Raw genomic sequence first — 17,974 nt, 5'->3', positions numbered from 1 at the left:
AAGGTGTCTGCAAGATTGGTATCCAAGTTGAACACAAGCGCAATCAACTCACCCTTTCCCGTGATTATTTGAAACTGTTTGAAAGTGATCCGAACGAGTTGATTGGCAGATTTGTAACTATGAACGAGATAACTATGAACGAGACATGGGTACACCATCATGCACCGGAATCAAAACAACAATCGAAGCAATGGAAACGACCTGGATCTTTTGTTTCAAAGAAAGCCAAACAAGTGTTGTCGGCAAACAAGGTTATGGCATCATTTTTTGAGGATGCTAGGAGCATTATACTGATTGATTTTGTAGAAAAGGGAAAGACTGTCAATTCTGGATAGTATTCACTCTTCTGCGACGTTTGCGTCAGGAAATCAGAATTAAAAGATAGAAACACTGTGAAGAAAGGTGCTATTTCACTAGGACAATGCTCGCGTTCACACATCCCTTGCATCCATGGCAGAAATTAATTCCTGTGGGTTAGAACAGTTGCTGCACCCGTCTTATTCGCCTAATCTGATCCCCCTCGGACTTTCACATATTTAGAAACCTGAAATTTTTTTTGGAGGGTCAGAGATTTTCTTCTGATGTTGAGGTGAAAAGTGCTGTACTGGGATATTTTGCTGGGATCAAAAAATTATTTATAAAAAATAGTATAGAAGCATTACAAGAGAGGTGGCGTAAATGTATCTCGGTCGAGGGGAATAACGAAGAAAAATAAGACACAACTTATCCAAATTATTTTGTAATTTTGTAAGTCAGACCACGAACTTTCTAATCCACCCTCGTATCATCATAGGTATTGCACTATTATTGACAGTTCACTTGCCGCAATCTAAGAAGTTTCCATCCACCACAATCTTCAGCTAACCTCTTTGTCTTCACGCTGGAATTTTCTGTTTTGATACGGTCCATCAACTATAGTCTCTTTCGCTTTCTTTTCACTGTATCTTCTAGCAAGGAGTTCCTTCTCTACCAATGTCCCAACCACTTTCTCTTCCTGTTTTTAATTACATCTAAAATTATTTTTTTCCTCCCTACTATTCCCTGACATTTTTTCCGGTGTTATGCATCAATTGACCAAGCGCCATTTTTCGATTTTCGAGATTTTTACATCAGTGTGTAGGAGACAATGTAAATCATGTTAAAAAAAAAAAAAAAACGAAACACTACTAGTTGAATAAACGTTCATGATAAGCTATTCGACCAAGCACCAAGAAGTGGATTGTAATGGTAACATGTTTGTGTTTCCTTCAATATCTCAGAACCATGTTTTGGCGCTTGGTCAATTGATGGATAACACCGTCCTCTATTCTCCGTTCGAGTCACCTATTTTTCCACACCTGCATTTCTTTCTTCGTCACTTTCGTGTAGTGTTAATGATTTTGCTCATAGAGTACAAAACTCCACACGAAACAGATTATGAAGCTTTCAATTTAAGGACACGCGAAATAGACGTCTCTTCTTCCTTATTTTCGCTGTAATATTTTTTCTTTTTTTTTTTTAGTTTAACGTTCCACTATTATACACGGTGATAATGAGATTGATAATAATGGCTGAATGAAGAAAGTGGAAGGAAATGGGATAATTCTGAGAAAACCTACAGACACGACGTCTGTTCACCTGAAAGCTCACTCGCCGGGAGCTGGAATCGAAGAAAGGACGCCACGCGTCAAATGTGACTACCGCGGCCTCAATTGCAATGATTAGACATGAACATTGTTTTAATTTGATGTGTATTCAGTGTGTTGTTTCTGTTAATAGGTTAGCTATTCCAGAATCCATAGAAATAAGATTATTTTCTTGGAGAGTCGAAGAAGTAGTTAAAACAATAATTTTAGGAATGATCAAAAAATGGATCAAAAAATTGCGATCTTGGCTTTTGGATCAGGTCCACAAAATTTTTGAACGGCCCTCTAAATCAAGTTTTCCTATTTTCTACGGAATAAGCACATCATACTGAGTTAAGTGATAGTTTGGGTTTGGTTACACTATATGCAGTTCTCTAGGTATAAGATGTACAAGAAAATCTTTGATTGAAATATATTGGATCTTTTCATCCAAAAATATCGATACTATCCGGGCTTTTGCTAATGTTACAACTATAAAGACATTTAATTTATATTTTTTAGTGGACTATCGACGATTCAATATTATCTTGTCCCTCAACTTTTTTCATGTAAGACTTAGGGCGTATTGTTCTTAAATTTCAAGTAAGGTAATCAACTACAGTATTTCTTGGATATTATTTGATTTAAAATAAATACTTAAACTATCTAAAACATAACTAAATAGGATATTATTAATGTCTTACCTATTATTTTCTTTACACCTTTCATCTTGGAAGGTAACAGCTGAATGGCATCTGCTTGCGCCAACCTGAAATGAAAACAGAATTAACATTGCGCTTTAGATTAAGTGATGCAATAAAAGACATATAAGCACAGTATATACTTAGATTAAAATACACACGTGTTGTTACCTTACGTAATGTTCCGCCGAGACACTTTGCAAAAGACATGCTGACAATAAGGTTTAAAACGCTCTTCAACATTTTTCCACGTTTCCATCGTTTTTGTTTACAAAATATTGATAGTAGCGTTGCACCATTGCTTGATATCCTAGGTCATGGAATGTAGGAAAAAAGCTTTTGGTTATCCTTGGGAAAGGTTCGTTATGAATTATAGCAAAACAGTACTTAGCCGTTTTTGCAGCACAATGGCTTTTTTTTTTCGTCAGTTCCTTTCGAAAACCAAGATATGTGTCATTAATATGTGTGTGTTTATCGTTAGGAGCTATTATAGCCTAGTATTCCACTGATATATATATATAGTATCATTATTTTGCTACAAGACATGTACGACTTACGCCATCAAAAGAACTCTTAAATGTTTACAAGCTACGATTTCTTAATGCTTTTTAAAATTAGCTTGCGAGTAGCTGCTAAAATAACTTCATTTATCTTGTATGTGTACGGTTTTTGTCACTTTAAAGTTATGGAAGTTTCGTAGGGATAAACAATTGCAAACTTGGCTAACATTAGCAGTTTCAAATTTCTCTCAATACTAAAATCTTAAGAGTAAAATGTACTCGCAAAATGTCAAATCGATTTCTAATCAATTGATCCGATAAAACACTCAAATAAAAAAGAAATATTTCTGATTTCACCTGTTAGTACGATCTGAAATGCAAGTTCCTCGCACGGGGAGAATAGACATATGGGAAACATTTGAATCCCCTTCTCGTTTAGGATACATATTTCAACGAAAGCGTAATATTAAAAATTCATAAGGCGCTTTACTTTTAGCATAAATTTTGAAACACCATAGCTCCCTAGAAGACTCCCTTTAATCAAATCGATATATTTGTTTTAAGAAAAGAGCTTCAGGTGGATATTATGTTCGAAAAGTAATTTCAAACGGGCTCTGACGTTTTCCCGACCCCGAAAACTTTGAATTCAACACTAAGCTAAGTCATTTTGGACATTTTATTTCTAACCTCTTTCCACTCCTATACCAATGGGACTGAAATCGATTTAAATGGTATTGGAGAGGGTCACTATTCATTTCAATGTCCCCAAAAACTATGGATTACACAATAATATAGGTCATTTTGGTTTATTGTAACATTTCACCCCCCTCCAAAACCCACCCTTTGGGGTGTTCTTGTGAGTAGAATAATAAACGTTGCCCCTCTAAATTTCAAAGCTAGCTGGTATGCTCGTTCTTGCCTAAACTCGGGTTTAAATGCCATCGGGGTTGACACCTAACACCTTAGCACCCCGAAAGTGGAAGTCGAAAACTTGGGATTTAAAACTAATCTTACTCATCTTAAACATTTTATTTTTCACCTCTTCTCACCCTATGCCGATCGGGGCTGAATTTGGAACAACGATATGGGTACTGTGGCTATTCACTTCAGCGACCCCGAGAACTATGGATTCGATACTAAGATCAATCATTCTCTATCATTTTTACGTATCACCTCTTCGCACCCCTAGAGATGCTAATAGGGACTGAACGTGGACATAAACAGCACCAGGAGCTTCACTATTCATATCAGCGGCTCCGAAAACTTTGGATTCGACACTGATATCTATCATTTGTATTATTTTACGTTTTTCCCCTTCATAGACATCCCTAAAGTCGGTAGAGGAGTCTTATCCCCACTGGGAGGTGAAGTTGGACTTAAACGGCATTGGAACTGCCATCAATTAGCTTAGTGACCACGAAAACCAATATCTGTCGTTTTCGAGTATTTTACATGTCACCCTTTCCTCCCAGGGCTGCTAATGGGGCTGAATTTGAATTTCGGGAGTGTTAGAGTTCACCTCCGCAACCCAGAAACGTATAGATTCGAACTAATATCGATTGCTTTCAATCAGTTTTATAAGTCACCCTCTTCCACTTCAATAGGTGTACTAGGGGCTCTTACCTCCACAGTATTCTTTTGCAGATTTAAAAAAAAAAAAATATATGTATTCCAAGTTTGGTTGAAATTGCTTCAGGTGTTTCACAGTTACTCTGGAGTTTACATGCATAGATTCATGGAGCATTCATATCAATTATGACAAAACTAAGTATATATTTTCTTTACGATATTATGAATATCCCATACCTTGGGGTTAAAATCTGCTAAGAACGAAAGGGTGAAATAATCCCCTCAATGGTAATTTTAGTTTTTTTTTTTAAAGTTCCGTTTTGACGTACATTTTCTTTGTCTTCCCAATCATGCCCTCTTCAGGGAATTAAAACCAATAAAGAATGAAGTAGTGGTATTACTTCCTTCCGCCGATATTTTTTACAGTTACACGATAATTTATATAAAACTCTAGGTTTTGATACAATGTCATGTATATTTTCTTCTAGTTTTTCCAGTAATACGTTATGCTTGGGATTAAAATCAGTTAAGAATGAACGATGAATTTAGTCTCTTAATGAGGTATAAATTAACCCCACACACACACATTCACATAAAAAGATAGAATCCACGATACTAGATTTTCATAGAATGTGGCGTATAATTTTTGAAGCTTCACAATCCTTCTCACTACTTGGTTTTAAACTCAATCGAGAACGATAGAGCGAACCTCTCCTCCCGCTGCACGGTGGCTCAGTGGTAGAATGCTTACCTCTAGTGCGTGGGGTCCCTGGTTTGACCCTCGGTCAAGTAAGTTTGTTGTGGACAACATTGTGTCTATGGGTTTTCTCGGGATACTCCCATTTTCTCCCACATTTCATTCCACTAATTCATCCATAATCTTTCACTTGCCTAAATTATCGTCTTCCTTAGCCTAATAGGCATAATCGTGGGACGTTACACTGAAAGATTTTATTTTCCTTCCCCGCTAAAGTTTAAGAAAATATGGCCTAAGATAACTCTCGTAAATATTATACAATTTTAACAGAATATGATGTATATATTAATATTTATTGGTATATCCTGACCAGTGAACGAGTGCGGGCGGCCGGTTTTGGAACTAAAATACAAACAACAGTGTTTCGAACAGGATTACTTGTAATTAATCTATCACAGTTGTTTTTGCCATGTTCATAATAAACCACTTCACGCATATGTTCAAGTTAAGACAAACACAATTTCAAAAGTTATGATGTAAGTTATTTTTAGAACATTTTAAGGGTCTGCTAAAAAAAAGTACATACACCCTCCATATTAATTTGGCAATAACTTGCGAATAAACTAACCTCAGTGTTGTACAAAGGAACACTGAGAACTTCGTAGCATTAGAGTGTAAGGAATTCCTACTTCATATGTTAACAAAACCTCGAAGTTCATCTTTGTGAATCAAAGTTATACTTTGGCAACTGCTCTTTCATTGTTTAAAGCAAGTTTTATTGTGTAGTTTTGAGATAAGGCGTCTTCGAAATTGCTACCAATTTGGACCATGTGATCGATCGATTGACAGTACCTTCAGTAACAAATTTTGCATTGACATCATTTTCGGATGTGCTGCAAAAGACTGGTGACAGAGAAACTGATAATCTAACCGCCTCCGAAGGAGATTTGGATCCGCCCCTAATTAAGATGGTAGATAAAGATAACTTTCTCTGATATCTAACCTGTCATTATTTAGCATGGTTTGGTAATTTAAAAATCCAGTATTTCTTCCATATTTTAAAAAAATTATTTAAAAGAAATAAACCCAATGTTACATTGGGGGCGGTAGGGGAGCGATTAAAATTTAAAGTGGGGAGCCTGACAATTGATTTCTTATAGCTCCAGTGAAATTCTGAAAAAAAAAAAGAATCTCATATTAAAAAAGAAATACAAAGTACATTTTCATGGTAACTCTTACATTCATTATGTGATTATAAAATTAATGGTACTTTTGAAATTGATTAGAGTGAATAGATATGTATTTAAGTAACAAAACCACTTGGGTAAGTTTTTCAAAATATCAAGTTAGAAGAACGAAGTTTGTCTTCCACTTCCATCTCATTGCTCAAAGATACCGGCGATGAAACAATTGGCTGGAAATCATGCGGCCGCTTCTTACATCAAATCATGAAGATGAGTGCCAATGTTAGGTCGTAAGTTCAGTTTTTATACGTAGCACATTTTAGTACTTACACTTGAAATAAAAATACAGCTGTTTAAAGACAATTGATTGCCTTTGTCTTTGAATTTCATATGTGCACACAGGATTTGTTAAACAAGACCGTACATCTGATATGTTTGAACTATATGCAACTTATGCTCATGGGCTAAACTCAGTCTTCTTCGACAAATGATTATTATTACAGACACAAAGACAACACTAGAATCCCAAGTTTCAAAATTATATTGTGTATGAAAACAGATAGTAGAATTAATTCTTCGTCACAAGAGACCTAGGGTCTGAAAGAAATTCAGAGGGAGTTCAAAGGGAATTTCTATACTCATAAATAAAAGTTGTGAATTTATTGTGTATTGAACCAATGATATTTATGCTTACATTACCCATACGCTTATGTTTTATCGATACTTCTATTTCACATTTACCAAAAGGCTGGATTACGATAATAATCCTAAAAGAAAGATGCATTGTAATCAGGTTTTACAAGGCAATCCCGAAAGACAAACTATCCAATTCCGTAGCCCTTTAAAAAATTAAGGAAAATTTCTTCTTCACTTCCTTTACCCCAAAGGGTTCACATTCATCGAAAAAATGAAATGAAATTTCTTTAGTTTAACGTCCCATGATTATGCTCTTTATGCTAGAGGAGACAGATGATTAATGAAAGTGAAAGATTGTAAAATTAATTGTTGGGCTCTCACAGAACCACGTACAACAAAGGCACATGCGCTAGCCAATAGACCAACAAAGGGAACTTCCACAGTTCTCGAGTGGAAACGTATCGGAATTCTTTCTTGGCTACAACTCAAGAAAATAATTTAGTTGTCAATCGACCGACTTACAATAAAACAAATACAAGCATCGCGAGTCTTAACTTGATTTAAACTTACAGTTACAAGATATTGCGCAAGTATCTAAGCTACCAACCCATAATTAATCTTTTAGTCATTAACATCTTATTACTGAGTTGTACAGGTTTCTACTGTTTTATAATAAAATCAAATAAAACGTAATCATTTTTTTTTTTATATATAACCTGCTTAATACACGGTAGAAATTCACTTGTGTGCTATCTTGTTCTTAAATTGTTAATTTCCATGCATATGCCATTATCCACAATACATCTGCATTACTGCAGGATTCAATAACTATATAATTTATGGAGTTCTTTATTAAGCGAAACAGATTAGGCTACTTATAACATGTAAACTGCAACTTTTGAAAATCGTTGGATACACTGCTGAGTGACGCTCTCCGTTCCCCTGTCCCACCGCGCTTACCTAGAAACTGATGTAAACAAAACACTAGCGCCCTCCACGAAAAACCGCACTAATATCCTGGTCAGGTAATATTTACTCGTAATTCCCACTCTTGGAGCTGAAATCAAACAGGACTCAATTACCTCCCCCCCTAAGATTCTAATTAAAAATTCTAAAAATTCAATACAATTTTGTTGAATACGGCCTATTTTTTTGTTTTTCGATATTTCCCATAATCTCAATTGCTCACAGTTGAAATGGACCAATAGTGATGGAACATGTTCTCCCCAATTTTGTATAACATATTTTTTCTGAATATTTATTAAACACATTCAGACTTTTATGGAAATTTCTGTGTATTCTGTCTGAGACTAGAGCCTTAATCTTACAGTTTAGAGTTGAAATTAGTGAGAGAAAAGATCGCTTGCTTCAACAACGCATAGCATTACTAGTTATTATATATAATAGCTTAAAATGAGGCTGTGTTATATAAACAACTGTCTCTAGTTGTATACGACGTTCATGTTGTTTAGTTACTAATTTTTATTCTGTTTGATATGGAACAAATACTTATGGATTTTATACATGTAATTGCAACCTTGTTTGCATTTAACAGTGAGTGAGTGTTACTCTATGAATGGTAGTTTGCTCCATGTGAGTTAGAGGTAAAGCTTGTTAAATGTTGCGCTTTAGTCCTAGCGAACGTAGCAGAGAGACAATTGTTAACTATTAGAAATTAACATGACACACAGACAAAGCATTTCTATTATAAGTAGATGTAAACTTTTAAGAATTACCCTGACCTTCAGACAAAATATTTCTATTACAAATAGATATATAATATAACACTTGTCACTTCTGGGTATCATGGACTACTCTATAGTGTATTAAGTGGATAAACTTTACAATATACGCTCCAGCTGCGCATTGATAAGTAGGACCGCTTTAAGAGGTATAATAGAGTAGGATAGGGTAGAGTAGAATAGGATAGGGATAAGTAGGGTTGGGATAGTTTAGGGTTAGCTAAGTTTCGACCTGTATTGTTAAAGTTAATCGAGTGCAATTTCTCGTGTCTTCCTAAAGATCCCAAATGGAGCGGGCATTGTAAGTTAAAGTTCACTCCATTACCCATACGTATTTTCTTTCCTGGGATAAAACCTACGATTATTTCAAGTTACTACAGAATTTGTCCTTTCACGTGCAAACGGACTAAGTATTCACATAGGGATCTTCTTATAATGAACTCTATTCCCATAAAAATCCACAGAAACTTTCCTGAATTTATTGTTTTAAGTTTTAGAATACAACTGTGTCTCAATATATGTTTTGATAGTTAATCAGATGCATAACGACAAAATTATACAGTAAGTCGCATTCAAGTAATGATATTACAGTACAAAATGCATAAAATGGTACTTTTGGATGAATTTGGGATTCTTAAAAGAGTAATATTTTGACTCACACCTTCATCTAGACCAGTGGTTCTCAACCTAATTCCTACCACGACCCCCATTTTATCATATCCTTCTGTCGGCGACGCCTTATAATTTCTGATTTGTAATAAGCTTGTTTAGAATTTTTAATGCACCTATTGCGGAGATCTCACGATATTCATCTATTTCTATTTGGTCTAGGAATTAATTCGTGCGGTTGGTACGCACACATTGAAGCTGTAGTACAAACACAAAATACATAAATACCTTAAGAAAAATATTGTCCATCGCTAGCCACCACTTTCGCCCATCTGTCAGGCAATGTACGGATTCCGTGGCGAAAGAAGTCCTCATCCTTGGAAGCGATCCAGTCAGAGACCCATGTTTCGATATCTTCTGAAGAAGTAAACCGCTGTCCAATCAAATCGTTGTTCATGCAATCGAACAAGTAGTAGTCCGAAGGAGCAACGTCTGGTGAATACGGCGGGTGGGGAAAAACTTCCCATCCGACATTTTCTAAATAGGTTTTGACCGGTTTTGCGACATGTGGGCGAGCGTTATCATGTTGAACAATAAGTTTATCATGTCTGTTCTCCCATTCTGGTCGTGTTCTGGCCAGAGCTTGCTTCAAACGCATTAATTGTCGTCGATAACGTTCTCCATTCATAGTTTCACCCGGTTGCAGCAGCTCATAGTACACCACACCTTTCATATCCCACCATATGCACAGCATAACCTTTGCACAGTGAATATCTCGTTTTGGTTGTGATGGACCTGGTTCACCTGGTTTCACCCAGGCCTTTTTTCGTTTAGGGTTCTCGTAATGGATCCACTTCTCATCACCCGTAATAATTCGATGCAGAAACCCCTTTCTGCTCTGTCGTTGAAGCAGCAATTCGCAAATGGTTTTTCGTCTTTCAACGTCTCTGTCTTTCAATTCATGTGGAACCCAATGTGACATCTTTTGAATCATTCCCATGGCTTTCAAGCGTTTGGAGACTGTTGTTTGATCAACGCCTAATGCTGCTGCAAGTTGTTCCTGCGTTTGACACGAATCTTGCTCGAGCAATGCTGTCAATTCTTCGTCTTGAATTTTTTTTGGCTGTCCAGCTCGCTCTTGGTCTGCCAAGTCGAAATCACCACTTCTAAACCGTGCAAACCACTTCTGACACGTTCGCTCAGCTAGAGCATGGTCACCATACACTTCCACCAAAATACGATGACTTTCAGTCGCACTTTTCTGCATGTTAAAGTAATGCAGCAGGACACCCCGCAAAAACACTTTATCAGGCACAAATTGCGCCATGTTCACTTAACTACAAACTGGTGTTGTTGACGCTTTAATCCACTGCCCTATACTACGAACGATACGCGATGACAGGGGTTTGCAACACATGTGTGGATACACGGAACTGTGGGACGCTCCGTTCGTTGCGCCATCTCTTGTCCAACCGCACGAATTAATTCCTAGACCAAATATTATAATAGAATCCATTTCTTGTATATAGTGGATATAGTAACTTCCCTAAAAGCGAATGGATTAAAAGAAATTTGATCAGTTCATTGCTATTACAAATGTCGAATCCGATCCGTCATACTGTTTCAAAATGGAGGCCGTTTGAAAATTTTAAAACTTCATAACTCCCTTCATTTTGGGTCACATGATAAAAAAATAAATAAATAGAAAGGAATATTCTTGTCTGGTATCTGCTGCTTTAAAAGTAATAACTCCATTTGCTACATCGTACCTGTGTGAAAATGGTTTTTCTTCCATGGTAAGCATTAAAAGAAAGACAATAAATTGTTTATCAGTTGAAAATGACTGTGTTAAATGTGCGTCACGAAGATAGAACCGAACATTACCGCACTAGTGAAATCACACCTTGCTCAGGTATCGCATTAGCTTTCAATTTTAGTTGTATTTCAATATGCAGGTTTTATTGCATTTGTATTTTTGTGGATTTCAATATGCAGTTCTCATTACTTTTATATCATACTTCTTTCATTTAAATTGATTTCTAAACAACTCTGCACCTGATGAAAATGTTTAGTAGACCTATTTTTTGTTGTTTTTCTTAACAATATGAATAAAAATAAAAATATGCCTATCACAACAAAAATCAAAATAATATTTTAAAATATTTTCCGGTATTAGATTATAATTATATTTATCTTCGCGAACCCCAGGTTGAGAAACTCTGATCTAGATACATAAGAATTCAGAATAAATCCATTGATACCTCTGTATGTATTTTTCCTAAGCTATGAAAAGTGGAGTATTTTGACTCGTGTCTTTAACTAAGAACTGTATATAACTTTAAATCTTTTTTAACTTCAAGCAAATTAATGTTAACTATGCAAAACTGAAAAAAAAAACTTTTATCTAGCATCTTACAAGTTATTTGTTGCATGTCCAACATTCAATTTCGTTTACTGTAATGCATTTATATGTCGAAATGTGCATACACAACACAGAATGAGATAATTGAGTTGAGTTGAATTTGAGTTTAACGTCCCGTTCAGCAGCGAGGCTATATGAGACGTGGACCTATTGATTAACGTGGAATCCGAACCACATGAGCTCCCACCGGGGATCGAACCCCGGTCTCCCACGCCAAAGGCGCGTATGCTAACCGCTTAGCACGAAGGAGCTCCAGAATGAGATAAACTGACTTTAACATAAAATCAGTCTGTAAATAGCCAGGACCCAGGGATGCTAGCAATTGAGGAACCTAAATGAGGGAGTCACATTTTAAATAATTTCTCGTAATTGCCTGAAGTCACTTAGTACGACTGCTTCAAAGAGACCAGAAATTATTTCAAATAATAGCCATTCAGTCTTTGGAGGAAAACAATCTAATACTATCTCTACATGCTGTTTACTTTTCCGGGTAAGTATCTATAACTAGAGCGCATTGTATAGGTATACAGAAAAGTCAATGCGAATGTCTAACTGTTTGATTGCCACGACAGGGTTTATAGAGAATGATGTACTATTCATCCATGCTTTTCATAAACATACTTGAATGTACACACATGATTAATTTATTTATCCCAAACGAGGGAAAACAAGGGAATAAATACAGAAGGGTAGCATCTGGCCAATCTTTGTTTCCCTGATGGCATCGTTCTCTTTACAAATATCATAAATCTGCAAGGTATTAGACAGAAGTCAGGTTGAAAGTATGGGAAAGACAAAAATAACGTTCAATAACCCCACAAGGAATATCAAGGAAACACACAATGAGAAGTAAATACCTACGTCTTTCTGAGATGGCAGGTATTCATGGATGGTGATATTGAATAAAAAAAAATTAGCAGACAGATTAAGTTAGACAGGAATGTATTCGAAAGGAATTGCTTCATATTTAAAAGTAAAAGTTAATGTATCTAATATATAAAACTTTCAACTTATAGTTTCTATCTGTTTCGATATTTGCATTGAAGACCTGGACATGAACACCAACAAAATTAGACATTCGTCGTCTGCAAACTACATACGAACGAAGCATGGAATAATGTACGCCAGGAGTCATCCGCAAATACACGAAAACAATCAAGTGGATGGATCTGAAAGATGAGAAAATTGACAGATGCTATCATGAAAAATAAAGGCGTGGAATGGCAATGGACCGGACGTATTGCAAGAAACCATCTAGGATATCCCTCATACAAAATGGTATGACTATATCAAACAGCATCCAGTGTAAATTTAATAATTTCTTCTGGTAATATTGTGCTCCTGCTCCGTTCAACTACACGGATGTACCCAGAAGATGGTATAAAGAGCTCCTTTTCCAAAATTTGGAAAATTGTTATGCTTCGACTATACGTATTATTAATAAATAAACTATATTACTATTGTATTAGATTGGAAAAGGGTTGGAGTATCTTCAAAATTAAATCATAGGTTGTATGTAACGTTACATTCATTATTATACGTTTGCTACTACACTTGATACATTCGCAATTCTTGGTAACGGAATGATTTCTAGCTTGATAAAGCTATATTTGTTTTGAACCATCGATGTGCTGGCAAATAGCAAATAAGAGGAAATGTCAGTAGAAATCATAGCAGTGGCGTCATTTCAGACTTTACAAAGGGGGGATTGTCCACCGACATAAACATTTCATGTATTTTACTTGCATATAATTTATTAAAGGATATATATTTCTCAAACTCAAGAGGTAGGGGTTGCTCTCCCCAAATGACGCCATTAAATCATAGAATGTTTTGCTACAACTATAGATAAAAGATCTTTAATATTCCTATAAAGGCCTTACATTCTGTATCTATTGACTTTGATATCTAATACAAATGTCACAATGATTGAGAAAATGACGTTTCGTTAACTTTGTTAATTTCCTTTGGTAACTGCGCAGTATTTTAGAATGACGAAACATACTATCAATATAAAAGCTAATCCAAAATAACAATCTTCATGCCGCACAACGTACACATTAAAGACAAGCCGCATCACCTCCAAGGCACTGTAATCATCCCGATCTTAAGATCTCACTTCACCGTACTTTTTCTTATTCAGATATCTGAAATCATCAGCTTTCACAATCCATCCATATACTTTGGAAGAATTGGAGACAATTATTCAACGAATTGTGAACAATGTTTCACGTGTAACCCTCCAGAGCGATTTCAGGAACACGATTAGGAGGATGTACAGGTGAAAAGCGGTAAATAGTAGCCGTTTTCATCTTCTTTTGAATTATCTCCACGTATTGCATGTTATTTTGATCACCCTCTATGGACAATAAATTATATATATAACTTGTGCAACTGCATTGACATCCTAGAATTGCAATTAGATATATCACCTGCAGTATCTATCAGATCTAGAGTCAACTGTCTTCAAATTTTATGCTTTACAGTACAAAGTACTTCTGACACATGGCAGCGAAGTTCTTGTGCCAAAATAATAGGTCCAGTGCAGATGCTCACTCAAATTCAGAGTGGTCAAAAACTTTCGATCGGTGCTGTATATAACAAACTCATGGGGGAGTTTCCACTGTCTAAATGAAGTCCGTATTTCAGTTTGGTTATTCTTGCATATTTTTATCTTATTACACTTAGCAAATAACCGAGGCTAATATTACTTTAAATGATGGTTAAACATAGAGAACTGAAGTCACAACAGCATATTTATACTCCTGTTTTCTATGCGATCCGTCATTCTATGCGAAGATACTGTATTCTGGAGTCTTTAAACATCATTATCAATCTTATAAGCACGTAGTTTGGATATACTTCGTTAACAAAAATAATTAATTAAAACTGATTGCAATAGTATATGATGAGATTTTTTATGCTTAGTTATCCGGAAGGCCAAAGCATGTGTAGAGAACACACGGAAATACAATGAGCTTATTTGACGTTAATGAGCAATGTTTCACTTACTGTTAACAGTGTGCCAAATATACTCATAGTGAATATACCATGTAGTGTTCAACAACAAGAATCTACTTAAGAAGAAGAAGAGGAAGATGATTTCATGTTAGTTCACTTTCACTCAATGCTTAAGGCCGAATAATCATTAAGGTTTTTGCACCTCATCCATTAAGAATACTTCTCAAATAAGTTCAAGAACGCATTAATTTTCTTGGGAGCCTTTCTACCTATATTATATGGACTCATATACTATTCCAGTATTTTATAAGTAGTTTTTTAAAATTTTAGATTGTTAATTTTGCTACTCTCTCTGTTCCCCGTCTTTATGTCTTTAATGAACCTCCCTCTCCTCCTTGTCACGACGAGAGAGGAGGCCCAAGGTCTCCCCCAATTGATGTACGAAAGAAAACTCAAAATCCATCCATGAAACATTGTTTGATGTGTGTCATTTGATATACTCTGGCTATAAAATGAATCTTGTAGTGTTAACTCTAGTGAAACGTTTGATCTGAACATATCAAGTAATAATAAATTGGAATTGTTTCTAATACAAATATATATTATTACACTATTATTATTATTATTATTATTATTATTATTATTATTATTATTATTATTATTATTATTATTATTATTATTATTATTATTATTATTATTAAATTTTCAATATTACTTACAATCAAGCCTCGCGTTAAGTGACAATATAAGTACTGAATTCTGACCACCTACTAGTATGTAGGTCCTCCTTTAGCATTCCTAATTGGTAAGATGTAATGATATATTGCTAGTCGTTCGCTGGTATCGTTGATGGCCATTCTGCATCGGATTCTCTCAAGTTTACTATTCTCAACTCCCCCATAGATTGTCCCAAGCCCGTGTTGAGAAAAAAGGAGGACCCCTCTCTGAACATAGACCTATATACTTCATTTAAAAAATCTTCAAAATCCTTGAAGGAGAAGTTACCCGATCGAATTTCTACTGAAACCTAATGAACTCGACCTCATTTCTAAAGCGGTTGATCACGACTGATGAAAAAGTTTATAATCTACGACAGCAATGTGCGGAAAAGATCGTAACTGAAGCGAAGAGAAGTCCCATAGGCTTGAGTAAACCTCACATTGATGCCCAGGAAGGTTATGCTGTGAGTTTGGTAGGATTAGAAAGGCATCGTAAACCACGAGCTGCTGCCACCGGGTAGAACGAAAAACTCAGACCTGTACTGTCGACAATTAGCATGCATTCACCTAGTAATTCAAAAGAAACGGTCGGAACTGGTCAGTAAAAAGGCTGTCATATATCACTCCAATAATGCCAGACCACATACATATTTGACGACCCGTCAGAAATTGAGAAAACTTGGCTGGGAGGTTTTAGTGCATCCACCGTATAGTCCGTAACAGGTACCATCAGATCATAATTTGTTTGAGTCTTTGCAGGACTCCTTCAATAATGTTAAGTGAGTTTCAAAAGAGGTCTGTGGAAACCATGTGTCACAATTTTTTGATCAGAAACCACAGTAGTTCCATAGCGACGGGATTATGGTGCTGCCAGAAAAATGGCAGAAGATCACCGAAAAAAATGATATATCGTTTCAAATTATTATTTTCAAATTACAATAAATGTATTCTCAAATTTGACCTCCAAAAGGTTTCATACTTCTTAGACAAACTCTATATACTGTATGTCTCATCTTTGCACTATATTATACTTAAACCAAAACTAAACTGTTTAGGTATATGGCTCGCTCATTTTTGGGCATTCTTTTTAAGTCAAACGCTAATATTGTAGAGTTTCTACGATATTACCATTGTTTTTATTGACTTGAAAATTTATCAGATTAAAGCTGCGAAACAAGAAAGATTTTTATGAATATAATGATGATAAGCTAATTTCTTTTAGTTTATTTCAGAAGATAGCATAAATTTGTAATTTTGTATATTTTTCACTAATTACCAACATGCATGTACACAGCCAATTTGGCATGATTTCCTGGCAAAGATATTTAATGCTTATTTATCGCAACAGGAAGTTCGTGATAAGTTTTGAACTTCTAAGTATTGTTTTGCAAACATGCGTTTCATTAGCGTGTAGATTCAGTCAGTATAAGTCAAGAAGATGCACAACCTGTCAAGACCTTCTCTCCAGACCAATTTCTCCTTCCGAGATATTCTTCAATATCGAAGAAGTTTCGTTCATCAAACCTTCTATATATGTTTATCCTGTCTGTCCGTCCAGAAGAAACAATCTCAAGAATCAGTTGATGGGTTACCATTAATTTAGGCCAGGGTGTAGAGCGTTATAAGTCAGGAATTAAGACCGGTGATCGAAGTTACCGATCGACCGGAAGTGGCAGAAATCAATCATTTCCGGTTTGAACATTTACCACTGCAGAGCCAAAATGGTAATAAAAATAGCAAGAAGCGATTTCTTGTGATCAATTAAGCATCCCATGGATACGTTTCATTCACATTGTTAGCTCTCAACTAAAACCGGAAGTCATAGAAATGCACTAGAACTTCCGGTTTTAATATTAATCTACATAGAGCGAAAACGATAAAATATATCGAGAAGCACTTTTTTTAGATTAATTTAGCGTTCTAAGAATAGGTACCATCTTCTTTTATAACCGCCTGTTCAAATCGGAAGTGACATCAATCAATCACTTCCGGTTTTAACGTTGATCGCTGTAAAAACAGTAAGAGATAATGAGATGCTTTTTTCTGTGCAATCAACTAACCGTTACAAGAATATATTGTATACCATCTCCACTCTAATCTCTCAACTAACACGTAAAAATCTAACACCATTTCCGGTTTCAATATGAATTGAAAAAATATCAAGGCATACAGACCAAATTTCTTTACGTAGCGTACACCTGACACAGCTACTTGTTAAATTTGCTTAAACTTCTTGTCCTTTTTGCTTTTACTTTATTTTTATTTTTCTTAAAAAGATCAATTAGAAGGACCATATATTGTACACGATCTAGAGAGCTCATCTGATCTTGACTGAAATTGATACGAAGACAGAGCATAACTTGTTCAGTGCACATGTGAGATATTTTTCTTTGTAGAATTATGACTCTCGGATTTATAGCTATTAAATTTCAGACTTAAATTCAGTCAAATTTTCAAAAAAGAACCATCAATTCCTGTTTAGAATAAGAATTATGGTAAAATGAAGTTGAGGTTAATCGTTACTCTGCTAATGTTAATTAAGTGTAGTTATGTTGTTATAATAAAATATTACTAAAAGCAACGAAAGTTGGAAAACCTCATTACTATTTATTCGATTCTTTCTGTCATTC

The 17,974-nt window shown here is 35.4% G+C and overlaps 1 protein-coding gene across 1 annotated transcript in view; it reads right to left on the bottom strand.

Moving 5' to 3' along the window:
- LOC145663052 (sialin-like) overlaps positions 1-17,974 on the bottom strand; it is a 127,706-nt gene that overhangs the window by 69,779 nt on the left and 39,953 nt on the right. Inside the window, exon 2 of the mRNA XM_081729212.1 lies at positions 2,309-2,373. Coding sequence (XP_081585338.1) covers positions 2,309-2,373 — 65 coding nt within the window. The remainder of the gene's footprint in view (positions 1-2,308; positions 2,374-17,974) is intronic.

This window comes from Thermobia domestica, chromosome 10 (assembly GCF_964235325.1).
Source record: "Thermobia domestica chromosome 10, izTheDome1.hap1.1, whole genome shotgun sequence".
NCBI lineage: Eukaryota > Metazoa > Arthropoda > Insecta > Zygentoma > Lepismatidae > Thermobia > Thermobia domestica.
Note: the sequence above shows the minus strand (reverse complement) of the source record. Positions and strands in the feature narration are given on the sequence as shown.